Source organism: Chelonia mydas, chromosome 17, assembly GCF_015237465.2.
Source record: "Chelonia mydas isolate rCheMyd1 chromosome 17, rCheMyd1.pri.v2, whole genome shotgun sequence".
Taxonomy (NCBI): Eukaryota; Metazoa; Chordata; order Testudines; family Cheloniidae; genus Chelonia; species Chelonia mydas.
Genome location: NC_051257.2, coordinates 13,531,715 through 13,555,736, shown reverse-complemented (window position 1 = coordinate 13,555,736; position 24,022 = coordinate 13,531,715). Strand labels below are relative to the sequence as shown.

The following is a 24,022-nucleotide window of genomic DNA, read 5'->3' as shown; positions in this document are numbered from 1 at the left end:
TTCCTATGTGGTGATCTGCATTAAAATGTTGCATTACTGTTTGTTTGACTGGCAGGCTCAAGGAAACCAGCTTAAAGCAGATTTTTCTTTCTGATCCACGTTGTTCCTTTCCTCTCCAAACCATGAAAGAAACAATGATCCCCAATTAATGTGGGCATCTAATGGTATGCCCAGCTGCTCAAAAAAAGAGAATGGCATTTGGGCACATAAAGCAAACATTTACAAGCCAAAGCATTAGATAGATTTGTCTGCTCAGTGATTTTGGTGTTCTGGTAAAATGCAATCTGGCTTCAGAGCCTTGCGGTCAGACGCATAGTGCAGCTTGTATTGCCGATAAGATTTTTTTGCTTTTGCTCAAAGTATCTCTATGGCCGCATTTGTCTCCCTTTTTGTTGTTTGTTTTCCTCTGTTTATCTTCCCTTTAGCGTTCCTTCCTCTCTTCTTTCATATAAGGCTTTCATTCATTTCTAGGTTAATTCATCACCAAGAGTGAATGATGAAGAATCCCTTTATCCTGTAATTAAATTGAATCTGTTCTTGGACTCACTTTCTGTTAGCTGCATCTTTTAAGTGATATATCATTACTGCAAAGTATTTTTGATGGTGTATTACAGTAATGTCATTGGAGTGACAGAACTGTGGTGATATACGGGCATAATAGAAGGCACTATAAAACAAAACAAGATAATGTCCATCCAGCAGTGCCTTCCTTCCCTTTAATTATAGGATGAAATGTTTTCCTCAAACAAATTTGTTAAGCAGCAGGACCCTGGGACAAAGCCACTAATACTGAAATAATCCAGAAGAATGGTGTATCATTGGGGGACGAGTAGCATTTAGATTGAGTTGTTTAAAAAAGAAAATACTGTACTCTTATGTATTGTGGCTAGTTGAGAAGCTGGCCTCTGCAGAAAAAGCTAAACAACTCTATATTATTTTTTGATAGTCAAGGAACATCATCACGACTTATTTCCCAGGTCCAAAGAAGTCTAATTAACTTTCTTCCATCACCGAGGAGCAATCAGCCAGAAATAGTAATCAGAGTGTATATTGTTAATGTCAGGTTTACAAATGAGGAGATCAAACTGAATGATGCAACAGTGCATTTGTAGAGTGTGAGGCTTACCCAACTGTGTTTAAATTTGCAGAAGCTACAGGTTAGCTAAATTATGTAATCTTTACTTTACCTCTCCTTCCCTCTTAAAAACACAGGCAGCTGCCACCTCCTTTGAACAGAGGCATGGTTACACCATCCCCTTCTGGATTGGAAAGAAATTTAGAATAGTGATACTTGGAGGTTCTAGGGCCAGGCCCTTAGCACATCCTCACTTATTAATCTGAGGGTTAGGTTGTGCAACCCTTACATTGGTGAGCATTTGCTGAGAGGTACAGTCTCATGGGGCTACTTGTGGACATGTTTAACCTTACCCAAAGTCAGCAATGAGCCTGAGGCAGTGTCACTCCATATTAATTTCCTTTAACGGTTTGGTCACTAGATCCTTTTTTTTAAGGGTTCCTCTTGGATTCCTTCTCTTTTCCCCTGTTTTTCTCTCTCTCTCTCCCCCTTTCTAGAACTCCTCACATCCTAGTGGCCTGATAGGGTAGGTCTGTGCTGCACGCTAAGTGCAGGCTCAGGTCTGAGTTCAAGCCCCCCTTCTGTCCACACTGATCAGTCTCACTCAGGTCAGCGTACACTCAAGACCTAGGTTCTCAGACCCTGCTGAGGGGGTTGATCAGCGCCCCCAAAATCCTACTGAGACGCTGGTCCAAGTTCTGTTTCACAGTGTGAACGCAGGTCAAGCAATGGACTCAAGTCAGAAGGGACACATGAACATGACTGAGAGATTCGGGTTCAGCAATTTGAAACCCAGGCTTTCAGTGCTGTATAGATGCTCGAGCACTAGCTTAGAAATACCAAGTCCACAAGCCTGGGTCTCACTCAGGTCTGTAATGCAGTGTAGACCTACTCATAGAGGTCTATATGGTAATTCCTATGGCTTTGCTTCCTCTCCTTTTCCCCAATCCCTAGAGATGTCCATACTCCTCTGCAACATGGTCAGTCCTTGCCAGTGGGGGACCCATTCAAGAATATGAACAACGTGGCCTGTAGAAGTTAGCGGTGTAGAGTACATCCGTTAGAAGTAACATCTCACACCCTGCCATTTTGATCTGTGGAAAGTGTGACTTCCCACACTCCCCATGACTTCTATTCAACCTCCCTTGTTGAAATGTGGGCTGGTGCATATAGTCGGGGGTGGGGGGGAGGGGCAGTGGTGGAGGCAGATGAGATGGGGAATGGGGCCAGGCTCCCTGTGAGAGTCAGGCCTAGGCTCTGCATGCAAGTTGCAGCCAGGTTCCCTGGGGGACTTGCTGCCCTGGCTCGGGGGCAAGCTCTGCTGCCACCTGCAGGTGGCCCTGGCCTTGAATGGTTCCTCTCTGCCAGCTGGTGTGGGCCAGGCCCCCCAAGCAACAACAGCTCCTGCATGACCACAGGGCCTTCATCTTCCACTTCTGCAGGTGAATGGGGCCTGGGAAGAGCAGAGGGCTGGGACAAGGGAGCCCTGGTGGTGCCAGCCCCCCACAATGCCTCCAGGGGTCTTGGAGCCACGGCTGGCTTTGGGTCTACAGGAGTCAGCCCCCCCGCACCTTGCTGTGGGGATTGGAGGAAGGCGGAGGGTGTCCAAACCCTGTTGCAAGCTAAAGGACCCTGCTGCCAACTTGCCATGTAGTTAGTTATAAAATAGATTTTAGGTCCTGCATCCCCTCCCCCTAATTTGCCCATATACACTTGTCTCCTTCCCCCCTACCCATACCTCTACGCTGAAGGCAGAGTATGTTACTTCAGCTGAGGGCACCAAAACTGCAACTTCAACAATGGTGGCCCTAACTTTAGAACCAAAACATCACACCTTTCGTGCATCCTTCATTCAGAACACAAGGGGATTTGTACTCCTCCATCACTTAAGCTTATTTGAAAATCACACCCTTAAACTTATTTAACTCATCAATGCACGTGCACAACGTTAACTCTCCGAAACAGCCTTTTCCAGCAGTGATACTTTCCAGGAATAACCGTCCTCCGCTTTGAGCTGATGAAAAAGACTGAAGAGTAAAGCAGTTGCAAGCTCTGTTTTGGTTGACAATGAGATAGATCAAATAGTATGCAATATGCTGAAGTCAATCCAGAAATACAATCTGGGCTTTATTTATCTGGCTATTATACCAAATAGGTTGCACATGTAATATATCCACTGTGATCGATTTCTCATAAGATCCATGTTTGTTCCTCAGATTATTTCATTTTCCCATTGCCCCTTGCCTTCAGGACCTGATCTGATTTTTGCTCTAGTTGCTTTTCCCACCACAAAAGGAGATAACATCTAAGCACAGAAATTTTATTGCCTTGTGGGCACTAGGCCAACAGGCTGAAGAGAAGCTGCCAAACGTAATGAAAGGAAAGATGCCTAATACAATAATTGTATACGTGGTCACTAAGGTTTTAAAAGCGGCATAAAGAAAAATACTTGCACTGCATGCATGCGCTTGCAGATGGATTTTTTTAGTCCTTGAAAAATTTGTGAGCTACTGTTCAAATACTAATTCAGTTTGGTTGCTTTACTAAAACACAAACTGTCAGTCAAGAATTTCACTGCTGAGGATTTGAAACATAAAAACATCAGCGCCAATAAAAACAGATAATCCAGAATTTCACCATTCTGCAATACTTGATTTGCTCTTAGAGTAATTCCACTGCTCTGTTCATATGGTAGCCCTCTTGCCAGACAGTCTCATCACACTTTGCAGAGTTGAAGTAATTAAGCTTCTGTGATGCAGGTGAGCATTATACCTGTTTTGCAAATGAATAAACTGAGGCACAGAGAGGTTAAGTGTCTTGCCCAGGGCCCATTCAATGAGTCAGTGGCAGAGTTGGGAATAGACCCCAGCAGTCCTGATGTATATGGTGCTGCATTAACCTCTAGAAGGCGCTCCCTCCTGTTCCACAGACCCAACCGTAACACAACTGAGGGCTCTGGCCAAAACCACAGGGAAAAAGAACTTGTCAATGCACAGTCAGGGGAAGTTTGATCACGATGTTACAGCTAAAGGGTCATGTGTTCTACTGTATCAGTGCTTTCTTCAGTGCAAGGAGAGCATGGTGGGCAGAATGGTGGGGGACAGTGGGTTTTGTTGTGAGTAATAGCTTAGGTCTTGCTTAGATTTACGACACTAGTATAATGTTCTTAAGGAATCATACAGCAGTGGCGGCTTGGCGTTGCATAGCCCTCTCCTGTCCTCAGCCAGTTCTAGTCAGAATCCAGCCCCCTTTGTCCCAGCTGGAGAGTGAACCTGGGAACTTCAGCACCAAACACACCACAACGCTGCCAAATGATCTGAAGGAGTCGATGAGCTGTCGATAAATAGCATCCTGTTATAGTCACAAGCCTCTAGAGACACAATCATGCACGCAAACCCAGAGCAATGCGCTTGAATGTCTAAATCCAACATAGTGAAGTAAAGATGAAATTAGAAACAAATACCTTAATCATCGGGATCTGCTTTTATTGGTTCAAGTCAAACCCCTTTACATCGTTTTTAACTTGATTTTGGATGTTTAATTATTCCAACAAAGATAACCACAACTCCCAGTGTGATTTACTGCCTCTTTTTAAGCATCTGGGTCACAGATATATTCAGTTAATTAATGTGCTGAATACTTCTCATTTGTCTGCTGGATAATAGATTGATTCATAATTTAAATAAGCAGCTGTGTATATCTTTCCCCTGAATTATAAAAGGCAGGCTGCTGTCATTCATCTCTTTTCACTCTGTGAATTTAAATACGTCTAAGGAAATATTTTTTTTAAACTTTGCAAATATCAGCCTTTTCTTAAACAACCATGCAGATCGTTGGACAATAAACAACAGGAAGGGACGTGAGGGGGGCAGTCGTCTTCCTATAGCTAATTTCTGACCAGTAGCAAGACTTCACTCTTTCCATGGCTGAGGACAGGACAGCTCTGATGCCTTCCTGTGGTGCTATCATTCAACATTTCCTCCAGAACAGACAGAATTTTCAGGGTGCATGGGGGAAGCGAGATATACAGTTATGCATTAGCAGGATACTGACGGATACTCCAGTGTGTTGGAAATGGTCACACCAAGAGGCTTTTATATCATCTATAGCTATACACACATATGGTGAACAATATGGGGGATCTAAGATTGGATCAGTTCGTGAGGGACGTGATCAAAAATCAAATCCTTCACTTGGCTAGCCTTACCTATTGGCTGCTATTTTCTACCTATGCCTAGCATAACTGGAGGGCTGCTCTGGACACACCGACAATGGCATTTAGTTGTCAGAAGAAGAACCCACAGCTAAGCATCTCAGAATCAGTAGAATGGTCCAGCATGACCCAAACTGGCTACAATCTAAAACCACCATGACTAGGATAGTATCAACACCAAATAAAGGCCAAAGGATCCCACCCCAGGGGGTTGTTAGTTATTAAAGCTCAGATCCATAAAGGTATTTAGGTATCAAACAACCCCCCGCCCTCGGTCACCTGCATGTGTCTGCAAAACGGAGCTAGAAATCTCCTGAGTACAGGCTTTTGCATGTCATGCTCATCTCCTGTACTCACTAGCTCAGTCCCCTCTGCATCTCTTCTCTAATCACATTCGAGAAACGCTAACAGTCTTTTTCCTCCCATCCCCTCAGCTTGCCCGCTACACCAAGGAGGGATTCCTTCACTTAGGGGCCCTTGGGACCACGACTCTCTTGCCAGATACCCGCTGCCTGGTGGATAACATGAAAAGCCGGCTCCCTCAGCTCCTTGATTGTGAAAAGGTCAAGAGCAGTCTCCATAAACGCTGGAATTTCATACAGGTTTGTGAGGATGAGGCTTTCGCCTGCTTCTCCTCCCTTTACCTATGCCTCTTCTTTATAGCAAGGAGGAAGCATTTCTTCAGAGGTAGGGGCTATGAGCCAACATGCTGCGAGAGGAGATGTTTTCATGCCCCCTTTGCTACTTTTACTCTCACAGAAATTGCTCAGCCTAAGAACAATTTAACGTTGGTGAGATTAAGGATGTTTCTCCTTTTTCCTAAGTCATGTACTGCTGGTGCATAAGGCCCAGAAAACGATATTCATGCCATGCAGCCATAGATTCGTCACAAAATGGCATCCCAGAATAGGATCAGGCAGACCTCAGAAACTGAAAATTGCCTTTGTCTATGTCGGGAGTGTGTAATATATTGGCTAAATGTGTGTGATCATGTCTCCCTCACGCAGAGGTTAAGACCCTGCTACTTGCAGATTACAGATTTTCTCAGTTAGCTGAAGTGGCAGGGATATATGCACTGAGGGCTGAAGGATTTCATGGATTATTTTAATGGTAAGCACTTACCAGGCCCAGAGGAAGACACAGTCCCTGTCCCAGCGATGGCATGCAGTCACCTGTTGGCTACACAGAAAGTTCTTACCTATATCTTTGATTTTAGAATGGTGCGATCCTGAATAAGGGGACTGGGCGCTGCTTGGAAGTGGAGAGCAAAGGAATGTCCGGCATTGATCTAATTCTTCGCAGCTGCACGGGACAAAGATGGACAATTAAAAACTTCATCAAGTAAAGGTGTAAGGGCCAGAGCAGTCTGAAGAGCTTCACTCACAACACAAGTGACTTGGACCAGTGAAACAGGGATCCTTTTCGCAGCTTTGGAAATAAATATAAAAACTGAGCTTTATTCACGGTATCAGGAGAGGACCTTGGGGGAAGTGGGCATTTGTGGAGTTTTTTTTTTATTGTATATTGGTCTCTCACAGCTGATTCCAACTGGGTGAAATTGGGTCAGAACTGTTAGTTTCGTCTAGCAAGAGCTCTCAAGGTATCACTTATTTCTGCTGGAATGAAGCCTGTGCAGTCTTATGGATGGTTTATTGACGGGGAAGTGCTGCTTTCACAAATGACTTGAAGCTCTTAGCAAGGGCCATCAAGGTTTACACCAGGACCAGAGTTAAGAGACCTTGGACAAACCCACTTGTCAAGCAAGAGCATTTGTCTGTCTAAAACAGAAAAAGATTGCCAAGTTTGGAAGCCTAAAGTGAGCTGAGTTAAAGTCATTAGGTGTTTTTAAATGTCTCCTCTCTCCTATTCACCTTCTTCTTCAGCCTGGGACAGGCATGCTTTAAAGTGACAGGTCTCAAAGGCATCTCCAAATAGCCCATTGATTTCCCTCTCCCAACAGCAGGATACCAACTATACATACAAAATGATGGGGTCTCAAGTAGTTGTTACAACTCAAGAAAGAGATTTTGGCATCATCATGGATAGTTCTCTGAAAACATCTGTTCAGTGTACTGGGGCAGTCAAAACCGCTAACAGGAGGTCAGGAACCATTAAGGAAGGGATAGATAATAAGACAGTAAATATCATAATGCCAATACAGAAATCCCTGGTGCACCCACTTCTTGAATACTGTGTCCAGTTCTGCCCCCCATCTCAAAAAAGATACATTAGAATTGGAAAAGGTACCAAGAAAGGCAACAAAATATAAGGGGTCTAGAACAGCTTGCATATGAGGAAAGATTAAACAGACAGAGACTGCTCAGCTTAGGAAAGAGACGATTAAGGGAGGATGTGGAGAAAGTGAATGAGGAAGTGTTATTGACCCCTTCTCATAACACAAGAACCAGGGGGGTCACCCAATGAAATTAATAAGCAGCAGGTTTAAAACAAACATAAGGAAGTACTTCTTCACACAGTGCAGTCAACCTGTGGAACTCATTGCCGGGGGATGTTGTGAAGGCCAAAAGTATAAGTGGGTTCAAATAAGAATTAAATAAGTTCCTGGAGGATAGGTCCAACAATGGCTGTTAGCCACAAGGATCAGGGATGTAACCCTGTGCTCTAAGTGTCTCCTATGTTCTGTTCGCAAGAAGCTGGCACTGAATGACAGGGATGGCTTACTTGATAATTGCCCTGTTCGGTTCATTCCCTCTGAAGCACCTGGCACCGGCCACTGTTGGAAGACAGGATACTGGACTAGATGGAGCACTGGTCTGACCCAGTGTGGCCATTCATATATTCTTAGCTCATGCCAATTCTTTCATTACACTAAATCAGCTGAAATAAAAAAAATATGATCTTCTGTTGCTTCCCCCTCCACTTAACACGCATGCCTCCTCCAGCAACAGCAAAACCCTGCTTCAGTCTATAAGGCTGTTTAAAGTAGTTATCTCCCGTACCTTCCACCTTCTAACAATTGCACTAACCCACCACATGCAGAATGGATCTCCTTTTCCCACACCTTTGCCAAATGGCAGCCAAATCCTACCACCACCCTCCTGAATGCGTTCTCCTCTAAAAACGCCTTCCAGTTTTCCCCCCAAAGTGATTGCTGCTCCTTCACACTGATTTCAAATGACTACCCCATTGCAGAACCAGTCCAGTGTGCTCTTAGTGAGGAGGGCCAACGGACATCTTCTTGCCCAATAGGCAGCCAATCAGCTGAACAGCAAGATGCTGACCAGCCAACAGCATGCTGAGCAGCTGACGTGCTTTGCTCCACACTGGAGTGACAGCACCAGAACTGCCTCTCCTGCAGTTCTTCTTTATCCTATTGCTGCTCTTTTGAAAGTGAGGATAATTATGCTTGTTTGCAGGTCATGCCAAGAACAAGTAAGAGGAGAGAAGATCCTACCAAGGCAATCCTCTGAGTGAAGCAATGGGTTTAATTTTAAAAATACACTCGTGACAAATGAAGACAAAATAATAATAAAAACCCCTGATCTTTATAGTGCTTTAGTCCTACTCCCTGTGGTGGGTGTTTGAGCACATTCATTGTACCATGTCTGGTGTATCTCTGTCGTTATGGCCTGCTTGCCACAATCCTGGCTTCTGTGATTCTTCATGAGCTTTGGCTAAGTCAGGGGAGGGAGTTAAACAGATAAATGAATGTAGTTTGTTTCAATGCTGATTTGCCACCAGTTCCTGCCCTGGCAGCCATCAAGGCTAATTACAGCAACACAGTGAAGGTGGCACTGTCACGTTCTCAATTTTCAACCACAAGAATATTCACTACCCAATTTATTCAGCCATGATAGGTGACCCCCAGATACTGCGTTTGGGTCCTGGTGTCAGGGTAACTGAGAAGGGGGAATAATGACAAACCAAGTTACCAGTGTTCACATGAACGTTAAAAGAATTCGTTTCACATCGAGCTGTGTCTGTTGTGGGGAGGGGGGAAACCTCTTTTCTTTGTCTTTCTCACAGAATAATAATTTTTCTGGTTGCCCTCTGGTCAGGGTAAGTATAAAATATATTAATATATGAGAAGTACGTGTAAATATCATTCCCAAAGACTGGATGTACCCAGAGTTGTTTGCTGCAGAGCACTCGTGCCTGTCTTCCATTCGGGTCATGATGAAGCTACCTTGATGTTTAATGAGTTTCATTTTCAATGCCATGCAACAGGTTTATAGCTGATGTTTTAGTAATTTATTGAACAGAAGCAGATGTATTTCATTGTTCCTTCTACAGCAATGAACATCATTGTTCAATCATGCTTGACAAGACTCCCCATTGGCATTTCTCTGATTTTTTCACCCTCGCTGTCCTTAATGAAGTGAAATCTTTCAGTTATCCTGAATTGCACAGTACGGAGTCATTGTAAAACTTTGCTCTCTTGTTAGCTGTTGCATCATCTCTTGTGTAATAAATTTTAGCACTTACAAAACCAGCGTGATGTGTATGTTTTAAAATGTCTGTAAGTTTCCCCCTCTTGTTCATTGCCATCTGGTAACGAAAATAATTTGCCAAGAAACTTTTCACTGAAAAAACTTGCAGGGGTGGCGGGGGAGGGTTATGCGACAAAATTAATGATAAATGCAGTACAATTATCTCTAAATGAGCAATTCATTTGCTAAAGGTCAGCCGTGGAAATCATGTATTGCTTAGTGTTGGGAGAACTCAAAATGTTTCAGCATAACCACCCCAAAAGTTCGCATGTTTATCTGAAACTTTTATGACTATTCCAAACCCAGAGGCCAGTCCTGCCACACTTAGGCATATAGAATGCTTTACTCGCACATGTAAAGTTACTTATGTAATTGAGTCAGTGTTTGCAGGACTGGGTTTCGAGTGAGTCTTGATATTTGGACTGCTGATCTCATGGTGAAGACAGTTCTCTGTGAGAGTTCTGGTACTTCTTGTTGACCAGAAACAGCTTGAGAAGAACCTGTTGTTTTATCGCTTCTGCTTCCAGTTCTGGATTGAACCAGGAGGTAATACAGTCAGCCAGTAAGACCCATCTCTTTGCATCAGGCTTTGTCTGAAAGAGATGACTCTGGGGAAGAAACGGGACTTATTTTGTAGTGGGATTCCATTTAAGAAGAGATTGTCAATGAGTATTTTGAAGCTCTTTGATATTATCATTTTATAAATCATCATATAAGTAAATGTAAGAAAATGAAAAGTGAAGAGGATTTTGGAAGTGAACAAGGCATTTCTGATTTGGTATTCAAATGGATATAGGTTTGGGAAGAAGGAAGAAATTCCCCTAAATTGGTTTCCAATCAGCATACATAGAAGGCTTTAAAAAGATCAAGAAGAAAACTTCAGCAGACAAGCACCTGGGTGCAATCCTGGCTCTACTGAAGTCAACAGGAGTTTTACCACTGACTTAAATGGAGCCAGGATTTTACCTCTTGTATTCATTTAAAGTTCTTACATTTAAGATTGTAAAATGCAGAGACAGGCCAAAAACAAAACCTGAGATTCAAACTTTGGTGCTTTTTACAGATCTGGGTCTAAATGTTGCATCTTGCATCTCTCTCTCTAGTAAATTGCTTCAACAAGCAGTGTCCAGGTGGCTTGCCTCTCAAGTAATTTAGAAAGGATTGGATGCCACTGAAATGTGGAGGGACTCGTTATCCTCTGCTCCCTATTTAACACAAAGGTGGGTTTTTTTTAATAGAAATGGAACTTAAATTTTAGAAAAAGAAGAATGAAAGGGAGATCGCTTATGCAGATTAATTTGCCATTCTATCCCTCCATATGGTCTGTCAGTTACAAAGATAATGAAATTATATACTGAGGAGATGAAAAATCACCTGGTCAGAGGTATTGTTTGTGAGTAAGTCATCACACACACAGGGGAGGGGCTTTTGGGGTTATCCTAAAAGCTCTTTTTAAGGGATATTACAAGACTAATGGAAGAATACCTGCATTGTCATTGCTATATAGTTTTGTAAGTTTCTAATTTTATGATGGACCAGTCTAGGCCAGAGAGAACTATACAATCCAACCTATTTTATGGAACTTCAAAGTCAAAAATGAGCATTTATTCCTACAGTCAAAACTCTTTAGCAGTAACTTTTTTGCCACTGCCCTGGGCAGATAGCCAAGCTTTCAGAAACTTCACTGTTAGACTGCTTTCAAAGTCAGGTTTGACTCATGAACTCCCAATAGAAAAGCCTCTTTGCTTGACCACTAAGTAATTTGGGCATTCATCCACTGCTAATGGGTATGGAGTTAAGCACTCCGTTATGCAGTGTGAAATTAAGCATTGTGAAATCCCTATACCGAGCGCTCGGAAGCAACTATGAAACTGCAGATGAGACTTTGGTCTTGCTTTTGTATGCAACGTACAGAAAGTTCATGTGACCATTAGGAATCCCAGCTGAAATTCCAAACCTAGCTGAATAATCCACTGAGGGCCAGACCTCCCTCATTTGAACCAAAGTGTTTTGTAAATTTACATAAACAATCAGATTACATTTTTGTCAGGTTCGCTGATCTGAATTTCTCCCCCTTGTAGCCCCATCCACCTGACAAGTGAAGAAAGGCAAGGTTTTGAGATATTCCCCAGCTTTCCAGAATTTTCAGCTTTGGTAGAAAATTGAAAGTTGGGTTGAGCACTTTGGAGGTATTTATTTGGGGGAGATGGTTGCCAAAATCAGTCCTACAAACATTTACAGGGAAGAGTTACACAACACTGTAAAGTCAATGGGGCTACTCAGGTGCATAAAGATACTAATGTGTGTAAATGTTTGGGGGACTGGGGTCTACAATGGAAGCAAAATAATTACGTTGCTTCAGAAACAGAATGACTAAATAACTTCTAACAAAAAATAGACTCAGTTGCTCTAACTATTTGTGCTCATTAAAAATCCTATGGTTCTTTTTCAAGAACACAGGTGTTAACTGCAGTATCCTGGATGGATTCCTTTACAAATTCCCATTATAGTTTCAACTTGATGGAGGTCCCTTTACTGTCTGTCTGAACTATGGTATGGCATTGCTGAACATTGTTAAACTCTGTGCTCTGGACCTTGGTGACCACGCTTTTTTCTCCAGAGGTGGGAGCACGGATAAATGTTTCTCTCCAAAAAGTGGTTGCACTTCAGTGGTGGTTAAAGTGACTTCTATATTGATTGGGACCAAGCCTTCAGGCCTAAAACAGGCAAAACTTCTATTACCCCCAAAGGGAGTTTTGCCTAAGGACTGGACTATTTGGTCTGTAGATTATAAGCATGAATGGACTTGATTCACATTTACCCTCTGGCTGCTTTCCACCCACGTAAAGCCCCTTTACAATGCCAAATTGGTGTAAAGTGGGGACCCTAATATAAATGAGAATCAGACCCTATAAATCCAATGTAGCTATGATTACTTATGCCAGCTGTGGATCTGGCCCATCTTCCAGGCCGAGATCTTTGGTAGTTCATTGTCTGCCATATATTATATGTACTGTCAACAAATTAACAGTTGGGGCACTAGCTCTAATATCTCCTAATATGCTAAATGTTTGGTTGGAAGGAATATAAGAATTGTTACCCCAGAAGAGACTAATGGTCCTTCTACTTCAGTGCAATATCTTCGGCAAGGGCCTATGTCAGATGTTCAGAGAGAGGCAAAATAATAATAATAATAAAAGATAACGCATATTAGTAACTCCCTAGGGATTTCTTTTTTAATCCCACTTGGTGATCATTTTATGTTCTGAGACATGATGGATAATAGCCTGAAAACTTGTTTCCTAGCTATTCTAACTAGGTTTTATTGTTATGTTTAAGTGTCTTATAGGTAGCCGAGAAACTCTGCGGGAACCAATTCCTTTTTACGCTCTTCAGACAGGGTGAATATGGGAATACCAGCATGTTTTGCAATACTAACATTCAACTGGGTGGAATCCTGCAATGAACCTCAAACAACTCTGCATTTTGAGCGGCAATCTCTGAGGGTACCATAGCTACACTGAAAAAAGAAAAGGAGTACTTGTAGCACCTTATACACTAACAAATTTATTTGAGCATAAGCTTTCGTGAGTTACATCCGATGAAGTGAGCTGTAGCTCATGAAAGCTTATGCTCAAATAAATTTGTTAGTGTATAAGGTGCCACAAGTCCTCCTTTTCTTTTTGCGGATACAGACTAACACGGCTGCTACTCTGAAACATAGCTACACTGAGAATTTTATAAGCCCTCCAAGCTTTGTCTGTGTTTCGGGGCCATTTTTCACTACTCCTCTGATACAAAGGGACCCTACTGCTGAGAAGCCATGAGACGATCAACCCAGTGTAGGGGAGATCATCTGATGGAACAGAGCTAGTATAGCTGCTCTTCCTCTAAGCCCCCTCCCTGCAGTTAGCGGGGATGTGGCCAGGACAAAGTGCAGCTGGCAGAGGGCATCTCTGTGACCTGATGAGTCCCAGGAAGCCATAACAAGCCCCTTTGGAGGCTCTGTCATTGACTGAGCAAAGGCCTGCAGGATAGGACCTCAGGAGAAGAGAGTCTGACATCTGGGCTGGCATACTGGCTGGTTCAACCTGGGCATGACTGATAAACACATGTACTTTCTGATTTACAGAAGTGAATTATGTGGGCTGTGACAAGTTTATTATCTGACAGTGATTTGTTTTTCTTAACTGTGGCTGGCAATAGAGGAGTCTCTTTGTCGCTCCATTCATTGCTTTATGGTTCTACTGATTTTCTTTTTAGAATGGCATGAGGCAAAAGGTACATAAAATAGCAAGAGGAAATCCCCTTCTGCTGAGACAAAAATGCTTCTAAATTCAGTTCAGAAATGAGTCATCTGCTGTGAAGATGACAGAGAAAAACTTTAAGCCCTGAGAATTTTATAAGTCCTCCAAGCTTTGTCTGTGCATCGGGGTTATTTTTCACTACTCCTCTGGTACAAAGGGACCCTACTGCTGAGAAGCCATGAGACGATCAACCCAGTGTAGGGGGGAATCATCTGATGGAACAGATGGGCCTGGGATGTAAAAATGCACCACTCCTGAGAGAACTCCTTGCATACACCTTTTGTGGCCCTATTTATGGGACAACCCTTTCTCACCGCAGCCTATGGCTCACAGACCCAGTTAGAACAAGTAATGTTATTCCAGCAGTGCCCACCCCTGCTGCTAGCACCCAGAGAGCCGTCTCTTAACTCTCAGTAATAAAACGTGAGGGCACATGTGGAGAACAACCCTTGCATTTTCTTGGGAGCGGGGCGTTAACGTGACTTGGGTCTGGTCCTGAGCTGATGTAAATCAGCACAGCCCTATTAGCTTCAGTAGAACTATACCAGATCACACCAGCTGATGATTTTGTATATATTCACGGGATTGTGCTTTGTTCTGCTGTTTGGGTTTTCTTGCGGGGGGGGGGGGGGAGAGATTCCCCCCTTGTCTTTAAGGCTATGTCATTTTTACCTTCTCTCCTGTCATGTCTTCAGCTTTAGTGCTATTTTTGTCCTCCTCTCCCTTTGCCTTTAGCTGTCTTGTTTTATTTTTAGTGACTCTGGCTGCCTGAGATTTGGCTCTTTGTTCTCAGCATGGATTTGTTCCATCTACATCCTCTTCAGTCCCTTTATTCTCCATGTATCTTTCTTTGTTCAGTCTTTTTTCTCTTGCCATTTCTCTTAATTGCTTATTTCCACTCATCCCTTTCTGGTTATTTTGTTCCTCTATGTCTTGTGTCCTCTCTCTTATTTTTCTGTTGCTTTGTTTTCTTTGTAATTAGCTTCTCTAGTCTAGTTGCTTTGTTCTTTATACGTCATCATTTTGCTGTTTAGATTTCTCCTCTACTGCCTCTAAGTAACTATGCCTCTGTTTTTCCTCTTAAGTTTCCCTTTGGAGGTTTGCATGCAACCTAGGTATAATGGTTAAATATTTTTCTCTCTCTAAATTTTAATCATTAGTGTCTGTATTCCAAATGCATTGACTTTCTAATGCTGATCAATGGGTATCCACATAGCTACTGCTGTTCTCAGAGTTACACAAAACCGGCCTTACATCAACGTTGAATTGCTCTCATGCAGTATGCGTTGGGTTTTTAGCTTATTTCAGTACTCCTTCTTCCCACACTGGGGTTTCTTTAGAATGCTGATGAATGTAGCAGAAGCTCTGAGAGAACGGGTATCTGCCCAGCTCTGATGAGCCAGCACCATTTGAGATCAAGATATATTGCAGAGTAGGGAGGTACCAATAAGCATATTCTTATTGTATTTAGTCCCACTTTGGCAATGTACTGGGCACCCACTTTACGGTCCCTTTAAACTGTCAGCATGGAAAGGAGCCTTAGTGTAACTGAGAATCAGCCTCTAAAAGATTTTAAAAGCTGCTTCCTTTTGCAGGGTGTTAGACTCTCTTCCCTACAGTGCTGCCCCAAATGTTTACTACCGGTGACAATTGACTGCACTAGAGCAGGGCGTGATATCATGGAATACAACACTGCTTCCTGAGAAGAAAAACCAAATGCTTTCGAAAGGGTAAGTCCACTCCTAGCAATCCAGGCCATTATTATGGAGGTCAAACTTTCCAGGATCTCCCAGCTCTAATAAAATATAGGCCATAATATCAAGGTCTGTGTCTACAATGAACAAAATAATTCCCAACAGTGCTCTCATGGGGTTAATAGGCAAGGCTCCTAAAGTCAGTCTCGGTTTTACCACCACTTTAGTTAATCCTATTATGCATGTAATTTAATGGTAAAACCAAGCCAGTCTTTATATCGACATTACAGCTCGTGCCAGCACTAACACCAGTAGCAACCACTGTAATTTGTTTGTTAATTTCCCCAGTGTAGACAAAGCCAAGAAGAGACAGACCCATGATATTATACCATAGTGGGGGGGGGGGGGAATAAGGTGGCATTTTATTTGGCTATCTTAGAGTGAGAACACTTATTTCAATTGGAGCCATAGAAAACCTCATTTGTCCTGCACTTGGCAACTCAAGGGAAAAGATTTTCAAGCTTTACAAAGCACTGAGTTTAAAGACAAGTCTCTCTCCAGAGAAACTGCTCTCTGTTGCTTTTCAATACACTGATAGATTCTAAGGCCAAAGGGACCATTGTGATCATCTGCTCTGACCCTCTTGCACCAAGACAAGCCATGGACCTTCCCCCAAATAATTCCTTTTTGAACTTGAAGATTAGAACTATTGGTCACCCACAGAAGAAATACCTAGAGTCTGATTTCCAGAAGCACTGGGAACTCTTAGCTGCGGTTGTTGCCAGCAGAGCTTCAGAAAAATGAGGTTCCCCTCACCTCCCAGAAGCTGCATGTGGGAAGAGGATGGAGATACACACAGGGGAGAAGGAAATTCAGAAAAGGTAGAACTAAGTCTGCGGTGCTGACCCCAGTTTCCAAGAGAGGGGAAATCACAAGCTGAATGAAATGTGTATTTGGTTGTGAGGCTCACTTCTGAGAAGGGGAAGGTGGGAGAACTTGAATCTAGTCACAGTCGTCTCTAAAAGCTCTGTGGACCAAATTCCGTGGTCATGTATAGAACGGCCCTACAATAGGGTATGCAGTGCACAGTTTCCCCACATCAGTTTTACAGCAGCATTTCCTGATGCAAGAGCAGCAGTGTTTCTCTTTGTTCATCGGTGACCACTTAGGGGCCCTATCCTGATCTCAGCCAGAAAGGAGCGACTGATCTGGGACCCTGAGTAGGAGGATGGAGGGATAGAGGGGAACATCAATCTTGTGATGGAGCTGCCGGGGACTCAGCTGAGAAAGTCAAGCCTTTGGCCCTAATTCTCAGCAGTGCTTAGATGAGTTTGGCACCTCATAGGAGGGGCAAGGTAAATATAGGCCACCACTGTGGCCCCTTGGATTCTAGGAATCACTGAGAAATGGAAGAGTCACTAACATAAGTTCGAGCACGTTCAGAATAGCTGGAGCAAAGAATGCGTCAGACACACTTTGCTCCCCAGCTGTCTCCCCTATGCCAGGGATTGGGGGGGGGAGGTAGAAGAAGGACTGACAGAAGTATGGCATAGAGCTTGTTCACCAACCCTCCTCCCCCTGAGCAGCCCTTCACAGGAGCAGCGTGAAAAGCCGAATTAGGCCCTCTGTGTTTTTAGGAATTGTCCTAATGTCAGAACTCTAGTGCCTTGGGCCACGAGTCCTTAGAGTGGAGGCAACCAAGAAAGGGAATCACCCCCTGTGATAGCTTTCCGCTGGAAGTTGTTCTGTGTTTGTTCAGCACCTCGCACAATGGGGTGGTTGCCCATGACTCCTAGGGACTACCGCCACCCAGATAACAAAGATAATGTAGACCATGCCGGGCGATGAGCCTCGTGATAGTCTCGTGGTACATTTCCCACGAGTGTAATTTTGGTGACTTCCGCAGCTGAAGTGCAGCAGCTCATGGTGAGCGGCTTTGTTGCAGTTGATAGCAAGATAATTATAATCCCATCAGTGGGTAAACTGTGTTTCAATAGGCAAGAGAGGCGCTCTTCAGGCCTTTGATGGATATCTAACAGCTCCTAGAGGTCTGATATTAATCAGCTGCTATCTCTTGACTGCCGCCAGGCTAGTGATCACTAAAAATAGCAATTGAGGGAAAACACAGTTTTTCTGAGACGCACACTTTTTAAAAAATCAGGCTGATTTCTGAAGCTAATTATTAACTGTTCTAGCCCCAGTCGTTGCGAAAGTGGTCTTGGTGTGCCGGGAAAACTTGTGGCCTTGACACCACCTCTGGTGATGAGATTTAGCACCAGTTTTCTTTGACCGAAGTGTAGGCTGTCGGTGAATTGATGTAAATTACAGTTGCCACCCATCCTAATCAGAAGAGAAGGGGTTTTCTCTTTAGCCTCTCATGAATTATTTAAGTGCTGCAATTGCAAGGGGAAGAGTGGAAAGTGCCTGCTAAAATGTTACTTAATATTTAATTCCGTACAAAGTCAAGGTTAGTATTTCTAGGTATTTGATTTCTTCCTAGATACGTGACAGGTAAAATACATTCATTATTCACAGCCTATCCTTAGTCCTTAAGATCAAACAAGCTTCCCTCTGTATTTTAATGAACAATTTCTTCCACACTGCAAATTTATTTGTAAAATTAATGAAAGTAATAGGTTCATCCAGTTCTCTTCAGTTATGCCGTGAAATTGCAATAAGACAGACGTTCTAGTCAACAATGCTAATAGTCATCACCCAAGAAGCCAATTGTGATTAGGAGTGAGACTATTTCTGGCATTGTCCTTTATAGTAATAGGATAAAGTTACTGATGGAATAGTTTGGCGACCAAACTACGTGATATCCTGTAACACCCACATTTCATTAAAATGTTCTACTCTCGTGAGGCCTGGGTTAGAAGTACAATACAGACAAAGTGTAATTATATTTTGGGAGTGATTTTACCTTGCTAAAAGTGCAAGATATTTGGCGGCTTTGGTTTGTTTTTTTTGTGAAGATTTATAGGGCCCATGGTTGATACTATCTAAATAGAACACTGGTTAGAATGTAGGATGTACGCTGATGAACGTAGCTCTTGCTGCAGTGTTTAAAGTTACATGACAATTACCTTCAAGAGTAAAGGTACACCGTATCCTGAGACTTACTATTATCACAGTATCATCTATAGTCCCTAAATAGGATTGTGCAAGGTGCTGTACAAACACAAAGGAAGAGCTAGTCCTTGCCCAGAGGAGCTTATAATATAGACAGACAAGACAAAGGAGAAACGGAGATAAAACCACTTGCCAATGGTCATACAACAGAGCCAGTTTTTCTCAATCCCAGACCAATTCCCTACACGTGTAGCACAGGGATACCCGAAAGATAAGGATGAGGCTAGATAGAACAGGGTTTGTGGCATACTTTAGTGTGTAAGATGTTATTTCTCTCTCGTTCTGCGATGCTAAGCCCATGAGCCAAAGGGCTCTCACTGCCCCAGACTAATACAGCCACAAAGCGGGGGCTGGTCTGAGACTTTCCACATCCTGCGTGTAGTTCTTTTCATCTGTTCCTCTTCCTCCCATAAGAACGCCCGCAGGGTGAATCACTGTCGTCATCTTATGCTGCTCTCTGGGCTTGCTGCAGAGAAGATTAAAGGCAATGCAGGCACTGTGTGTCTTCCTGCCCACTCTCTCTTCTCCCAAAGGAGAGGGACTGTGCTCCGCAGGGTTCTAAAAGCATCTCTTCCTGCCCCCTCTACTGATGCAGGGACGGTAACGTCACAGTTGCTCCAGAACTCAGCTCTTCTCCTACAAAGGGCTGAATAAGCAGCTCTGCCAGAAGCCCTCCATTCACCCACAGGGCAGGGTACAAAACAGGGGGGCTTGACCCAAAGCTCACTGAAGCCAATGGGAGATTTACCACTGACTTGAATAGACTTTGAATCAGGCCCTTCGTGCATACTTCCCCATTTCTTTCCTCAGCCTCAGAAAAGTAATTGCCATCCTATCCGTTCGATCCTCGAGCTCTCTGCAGAGGCAGCTAAGCGTCCATGATGAGGAGGGTGGCTTTTGATGTAGATCCCTATCCAGTGAGGACTGGACTAGGACCACCAGCTCAGCTTGCTCCAGCCTCTAAACAGCCAGATGGCAACAGCTTCTCTGTTGAGGGAGACGAAAGTAGCCGCCGTGCTAGAGGAGTGTGCCGAGGATGTTGGTGGAGTGTCTGCCTTTCTTGAATGATGCTCCATCTATGAGCTGAGTGCTCAGCCTGTGGGATGTGTTGTATCTCTAGCTCTGGTTGTTGCCTCTTCTGGGAGTAGTCCGAGAGGGGAAATGGGAATCAGGACGCTTGGATTCTAATCTTGGGTCTGGCAGTGCATGCTAATGGTTAGAGCAGGGGTGGCCAACCTGTGGCTCCAGAGCTGCATACGGCTCTTCAGAAGTTAATATGCGGCTCCTTGTATAGGCACCGACTCCGGGGCTGGAGCTACAGGCGCCACCTTTCCGATGTGCCGGAGGCCTAGCGGGCTGCTCACTGCTCAACCCCTGACTCTGCTACAGGCCCTGCTCCCACTCCACCCTTTCCCCCAAGACCCCTACTCCTTCCTGCCCCCTTCCCTGAGCCTGCCACGCCCTCGCTCCTCAGGCGCTGATCAGCAGGGCTGCTGGCAGGCAAGCGGGGAGCTGATGGGGGGCTGCTGACACATTACTGGGGCTCTTTGGCAAAGTACACAGGTAAATTTTGGCTCCTTCTCAGGCGCAGGTTGGCCACCCCTGGGTTAGAGCATGGACGCTAGGCGCCAGATCTCCCGGGTTTTAATTCTGGCTCTGGGTGTGTGAGGGTTTTTGTGAGTCAGGACTTCTGGATTACATTGGTCCAACTCTTGCAGAGAGTGTTGTCTAGTGGTTAGAGCATGGGGGTGGATGAGTGTCAGAACATCTGGTTTCTGTTCCTGGCTCTGCTACTGACTTGCTGGGCAACCGTCAGCTAATGACATTGCAACAACAGCTGTGGCGGAGTTGACATCTGCAGGGGATTGAACTCTGGATCTAAAAGCTCCTAATGATTTAATGATGGGATGAGTGTGTCTCAGGAAGGGCAGCTAGATAGCTTTAAATATTTTTTTCTTTAGGTGGCAGGGGGAAACTTACCCCCACGAGACTGCCCATAAAACTGTGCCATTAGGCATGTTTGAGAACAATCTGAATTCCCCCACTCTGTTTAAATTAGAGCCTAATCCGGTTGCAGGGATGGAGAGATGAAATGTTTTGAAGTGAAGTGAGGACATAAAGGGAGGCTAGTCCAGATGAGGGAAGCTGCAGAGGAGGTGGGTCTCTCACCCACAGTGGAGAAAGCAGGGACGGAAGGGTCCAGTGCCCAGGCAGGGCAATTGGCAAGCCATGATTCATTCTGAGAAGATCCATTCTGTTGGTGGTGCTGCCCTCCTGCTCTCCTATATACTAGGGAGCAATTGTGTCCCTCTTCCCTACTGCCCTTGGAGATTGTTCTGTGTTCCCTCCCAGCCCAGGGGCATGGTGCCCTCTCTGCACTTGAATTTCTCCCCCACAGCACATGCCATCTGGATCTACCTGCTGGTGCTTGTGCAACAACCAAGCTAGGGAACCCCCATTCATCTTCACCCTCCTCCCGCCCACTTTGCTCCTTTAATTTCTCACACTCACTTATTGAACCCTTCAGCAATTCTGGCCCCGATTCTGAAAGCTGCCCCATGTGGGAAGATATGTGCAGCCCTCTGGGGCTCTGTGAGGGTGCAGAAGTCTGCTTGCATGCATCATGTTGCAGGATTGGGCCTTAGATTATAAATTCTTCCGGGCAGGTGCTGGGTCTTTCTGCGCATTTGCACAGCACCTTGTGCACTGGAGCCCCCCAGTGCTGACTGAGGCCTCTGAATGCTACTGCAGTTCAAATAATAAATATTAATAATCAAATAAGTACTACTAATAAGTACTAATAAATTCACTGCCATTCTGGACTGCCTTTGACCTGAGCAAATAACCTCTAAACTGCAGCTTTATTGCTCAGCTCTGAACTGCTCTGGGAATTATATGCACAGCATTGCTTTAAATCCATGCTAATTCCAAGGGCATGAATTTCAAGCCCTAAGTAAATCACTTCAGACTAGAATTTAGAATCTATTCTGGTTTTATGGCAACTTCTAGCGTTGTCCCAAAGGGACCCCCAATAAATAATCATACTCTATCAGCGATGGTGCAGGGACTATGCATGCAAAGGCAGCAAGATTATAACTGTGCATTCACTAAAAGGTTTCACACATGGCACTGGACCTTAGAACCTATTTTACTAACAGAGAAGCATTGAGCAGAATGCAGAACCTATTCCTTGAACTCTTCCAAAAGAGGTCGTGAGTTCAGGTTCCGCAGTTCTTTCAGTGTACTTTAGAGGGGGCTGTGTGCTCTGTTACTCCCACCCCCTCTGACCCTGCAGGGAATCCTCACCAAGCCAGACACAGATGTGGGTTTTGTTTTGTTTGAATCCCAGCAGTGGGGGAGGAGGGTTGCTTGCACAGTCAGCTCAGGGAGATGACTGCCAGCTGGCAGTAATCAAGGGCAGCTGAGCCTCCTTAGGCTCAGAACCTTGAAGAGCAGCTTAGCTCAGTCAAGGCAGAGAAGGGACATTCTGCTTGTTGGAGACCAGGACAGGGTGCTCTAGAGACGAATATTGTTTATAGTACTGTGTAAGGATTCCCGCTGCAGGAAGAAAATGTGGCTAGAAGTAGCATTGTGGTTTGGTTTCTTTGGCTGTGCAAGACCTGAAGTCTCAGAGCGAGTAGTTCAGCCTGGACTTCCTGGGAAACTTCTCTCCAGCTATGTAGTCCCAGACTCTGCCCTGTGTGGGATTTTTCATGGGCTGCTCACCAGAGACGAGTAGAAAGGATTCCATTTAAATGTGCCTTCTACCTGAGCACCCCTCTAAACATGCAGTGATCCTCCTCCCAGCTGTGACCCAGCATTGTTGGCAGCAGGTAGGAGCAGTATTATTATTAACTATTAACAGTATGCTAATGTGAGATTTGTTGGCTCCTTCAATCTGAACTGCTGATAACATCCTCAGTGCAATTTATCCTTTGCTTTTTCATGCTTCCTGTTAACAGTTCAAGTGTGTATGTCTGAGTCTCTTTCTTGTCAGGGCCTTGACTGTGCCATAGGCAATTGTTTGAATCAGTGGCCATGAGACTTTGAGACCCCTGAGAGAGGCCAGTGGTGTCCCTAGATCTCCATACACCTGTGGGCAGAGAGAAATTAACTTTTCTTTTTGTCTAGTTGTTGGGTTTTTTAAAATATGATTGGCTTGAATAGTTCTGCTTGTGAAGAAGTGTTGCTCCATCACAACCCATTGTCTGAAGTAGCCTTTGGGTTGTGTAGCTCCTGGCATTGTTTGTGTGGGAAAGGGAATGGTTCTTGGAATTTGCTTTGTGAAATTCAGTAGTTGACTCAAGGCCATTTTCATAGTGCCACCGTGTGGCCAAAAATCAAATCATCACAGATGGGCCTCAAAGTAAAAAAATAAAATGGTCCAGCTGAGAAGAAGTCAGCATCTGTGAATTCTCCTAAGGAGCCCTGCAGATCCAGAGTCTGGGCAGAAACTGAGCTGCTTTGAAAATCATGTTTAATGTTTTAGCCATATTAAACAGGGCATTCAGAATTTGGCCAGAGACTGTGTATGTGCACGCACAGTGGGTTTGATCACTAGCGTGGGACTTGGGAGACCCAGGTTCAGTTCCTGCTCTGCCACAGGCTTTCTGCATGGCCTTGGGCAAGTCACTTAGCCTCTCTTTGTCTATGTGTAAAATGGGGATAAAAGCATTGCCTTACCTCACAGATGTGCTAGTATGGATCGATACGTTAAAGATTGAGGTGCTCAGATGCTGTGGTATTGGGGGGGGGCATTACCTAAGAGAAGTTTGGGGATTCTCCTCTTTCCCCTGCCCTTCCCCCCAAACCCTGTGAAACAACAAACCTGAAGTACAAGAAGTGAGGAAGTGGTTTTTTCCCAGCTGAACAGATTCAGGTTCTGATAAGAAGAAGGTCTTGAACAAAAGGCAACCACCAGGTAAATCTTGGCTCCACTCAAAACGTGAGAGCAAAGCACGTTGCTCGTCGGGTACATTGTGTTTGCTAAATGCATTAGGACAAAACCAGGAGGCAAAATGTCTTATATTTTGAGCTTTCTAGTAGGGCACCACACGGTGCAGTTTTTCTGTTTTACTAAAAACAAACACAACCATTCACCCTCTCCGAACACACCGATTCTTTTCTTTTTGGGGCGGGGGAAGGAAGTG

General features: G+C 44.2%; 1 protein-coding gene and 1 long non-coding RNA gene across 7 annotated transcripts in view; both read left to right on the top strand.

Moving 5' to 3' along the window:
- The window catches only part of GALNT17 (polypeptide N-acetylgalactosaminyltransferase 17), a 279,198-nt gene extending 269,460 nt beyond the window's left edge, over positions 1-9,738 (top strand). For all 6 annotated transcript variants that reach the window (XM_007054159.4, XM_043530935.1, XM_043530936.1 and 3 more), the window contains 2 exons: positions 5,723-5,890; positions 6,505-9,738. In XM_007054159.4, the coding sequence (XP_007054221.2) occupies positions 5,723-5,890; positions 6,505-6,633 (297 nt within the window). In that variant the 3' untranslated portion in view covers positions 6,634-9,738. The remainder of the gene's footprint in view (positions 1-5,722; positions 5,891-6,504) is intronic.
- Positions 9,739-22,267: 12,529 nt separating this feature from the next.
- LOC114021643 overlaps positions 22,268-24,022 on the top strand; it is a 39,175-nt gene continuing 37,420 nt past the window's right edge. Inside the window, exon 1 of the long non-coding RNA XR_005222646.2 lies at positions 22,268-22,705. This is a non-coding gene — a long non-coding RNA (uncharacterized LOC114021643). The remainder of the gene's footprint in view (positions 22,706-24,022) is intronic.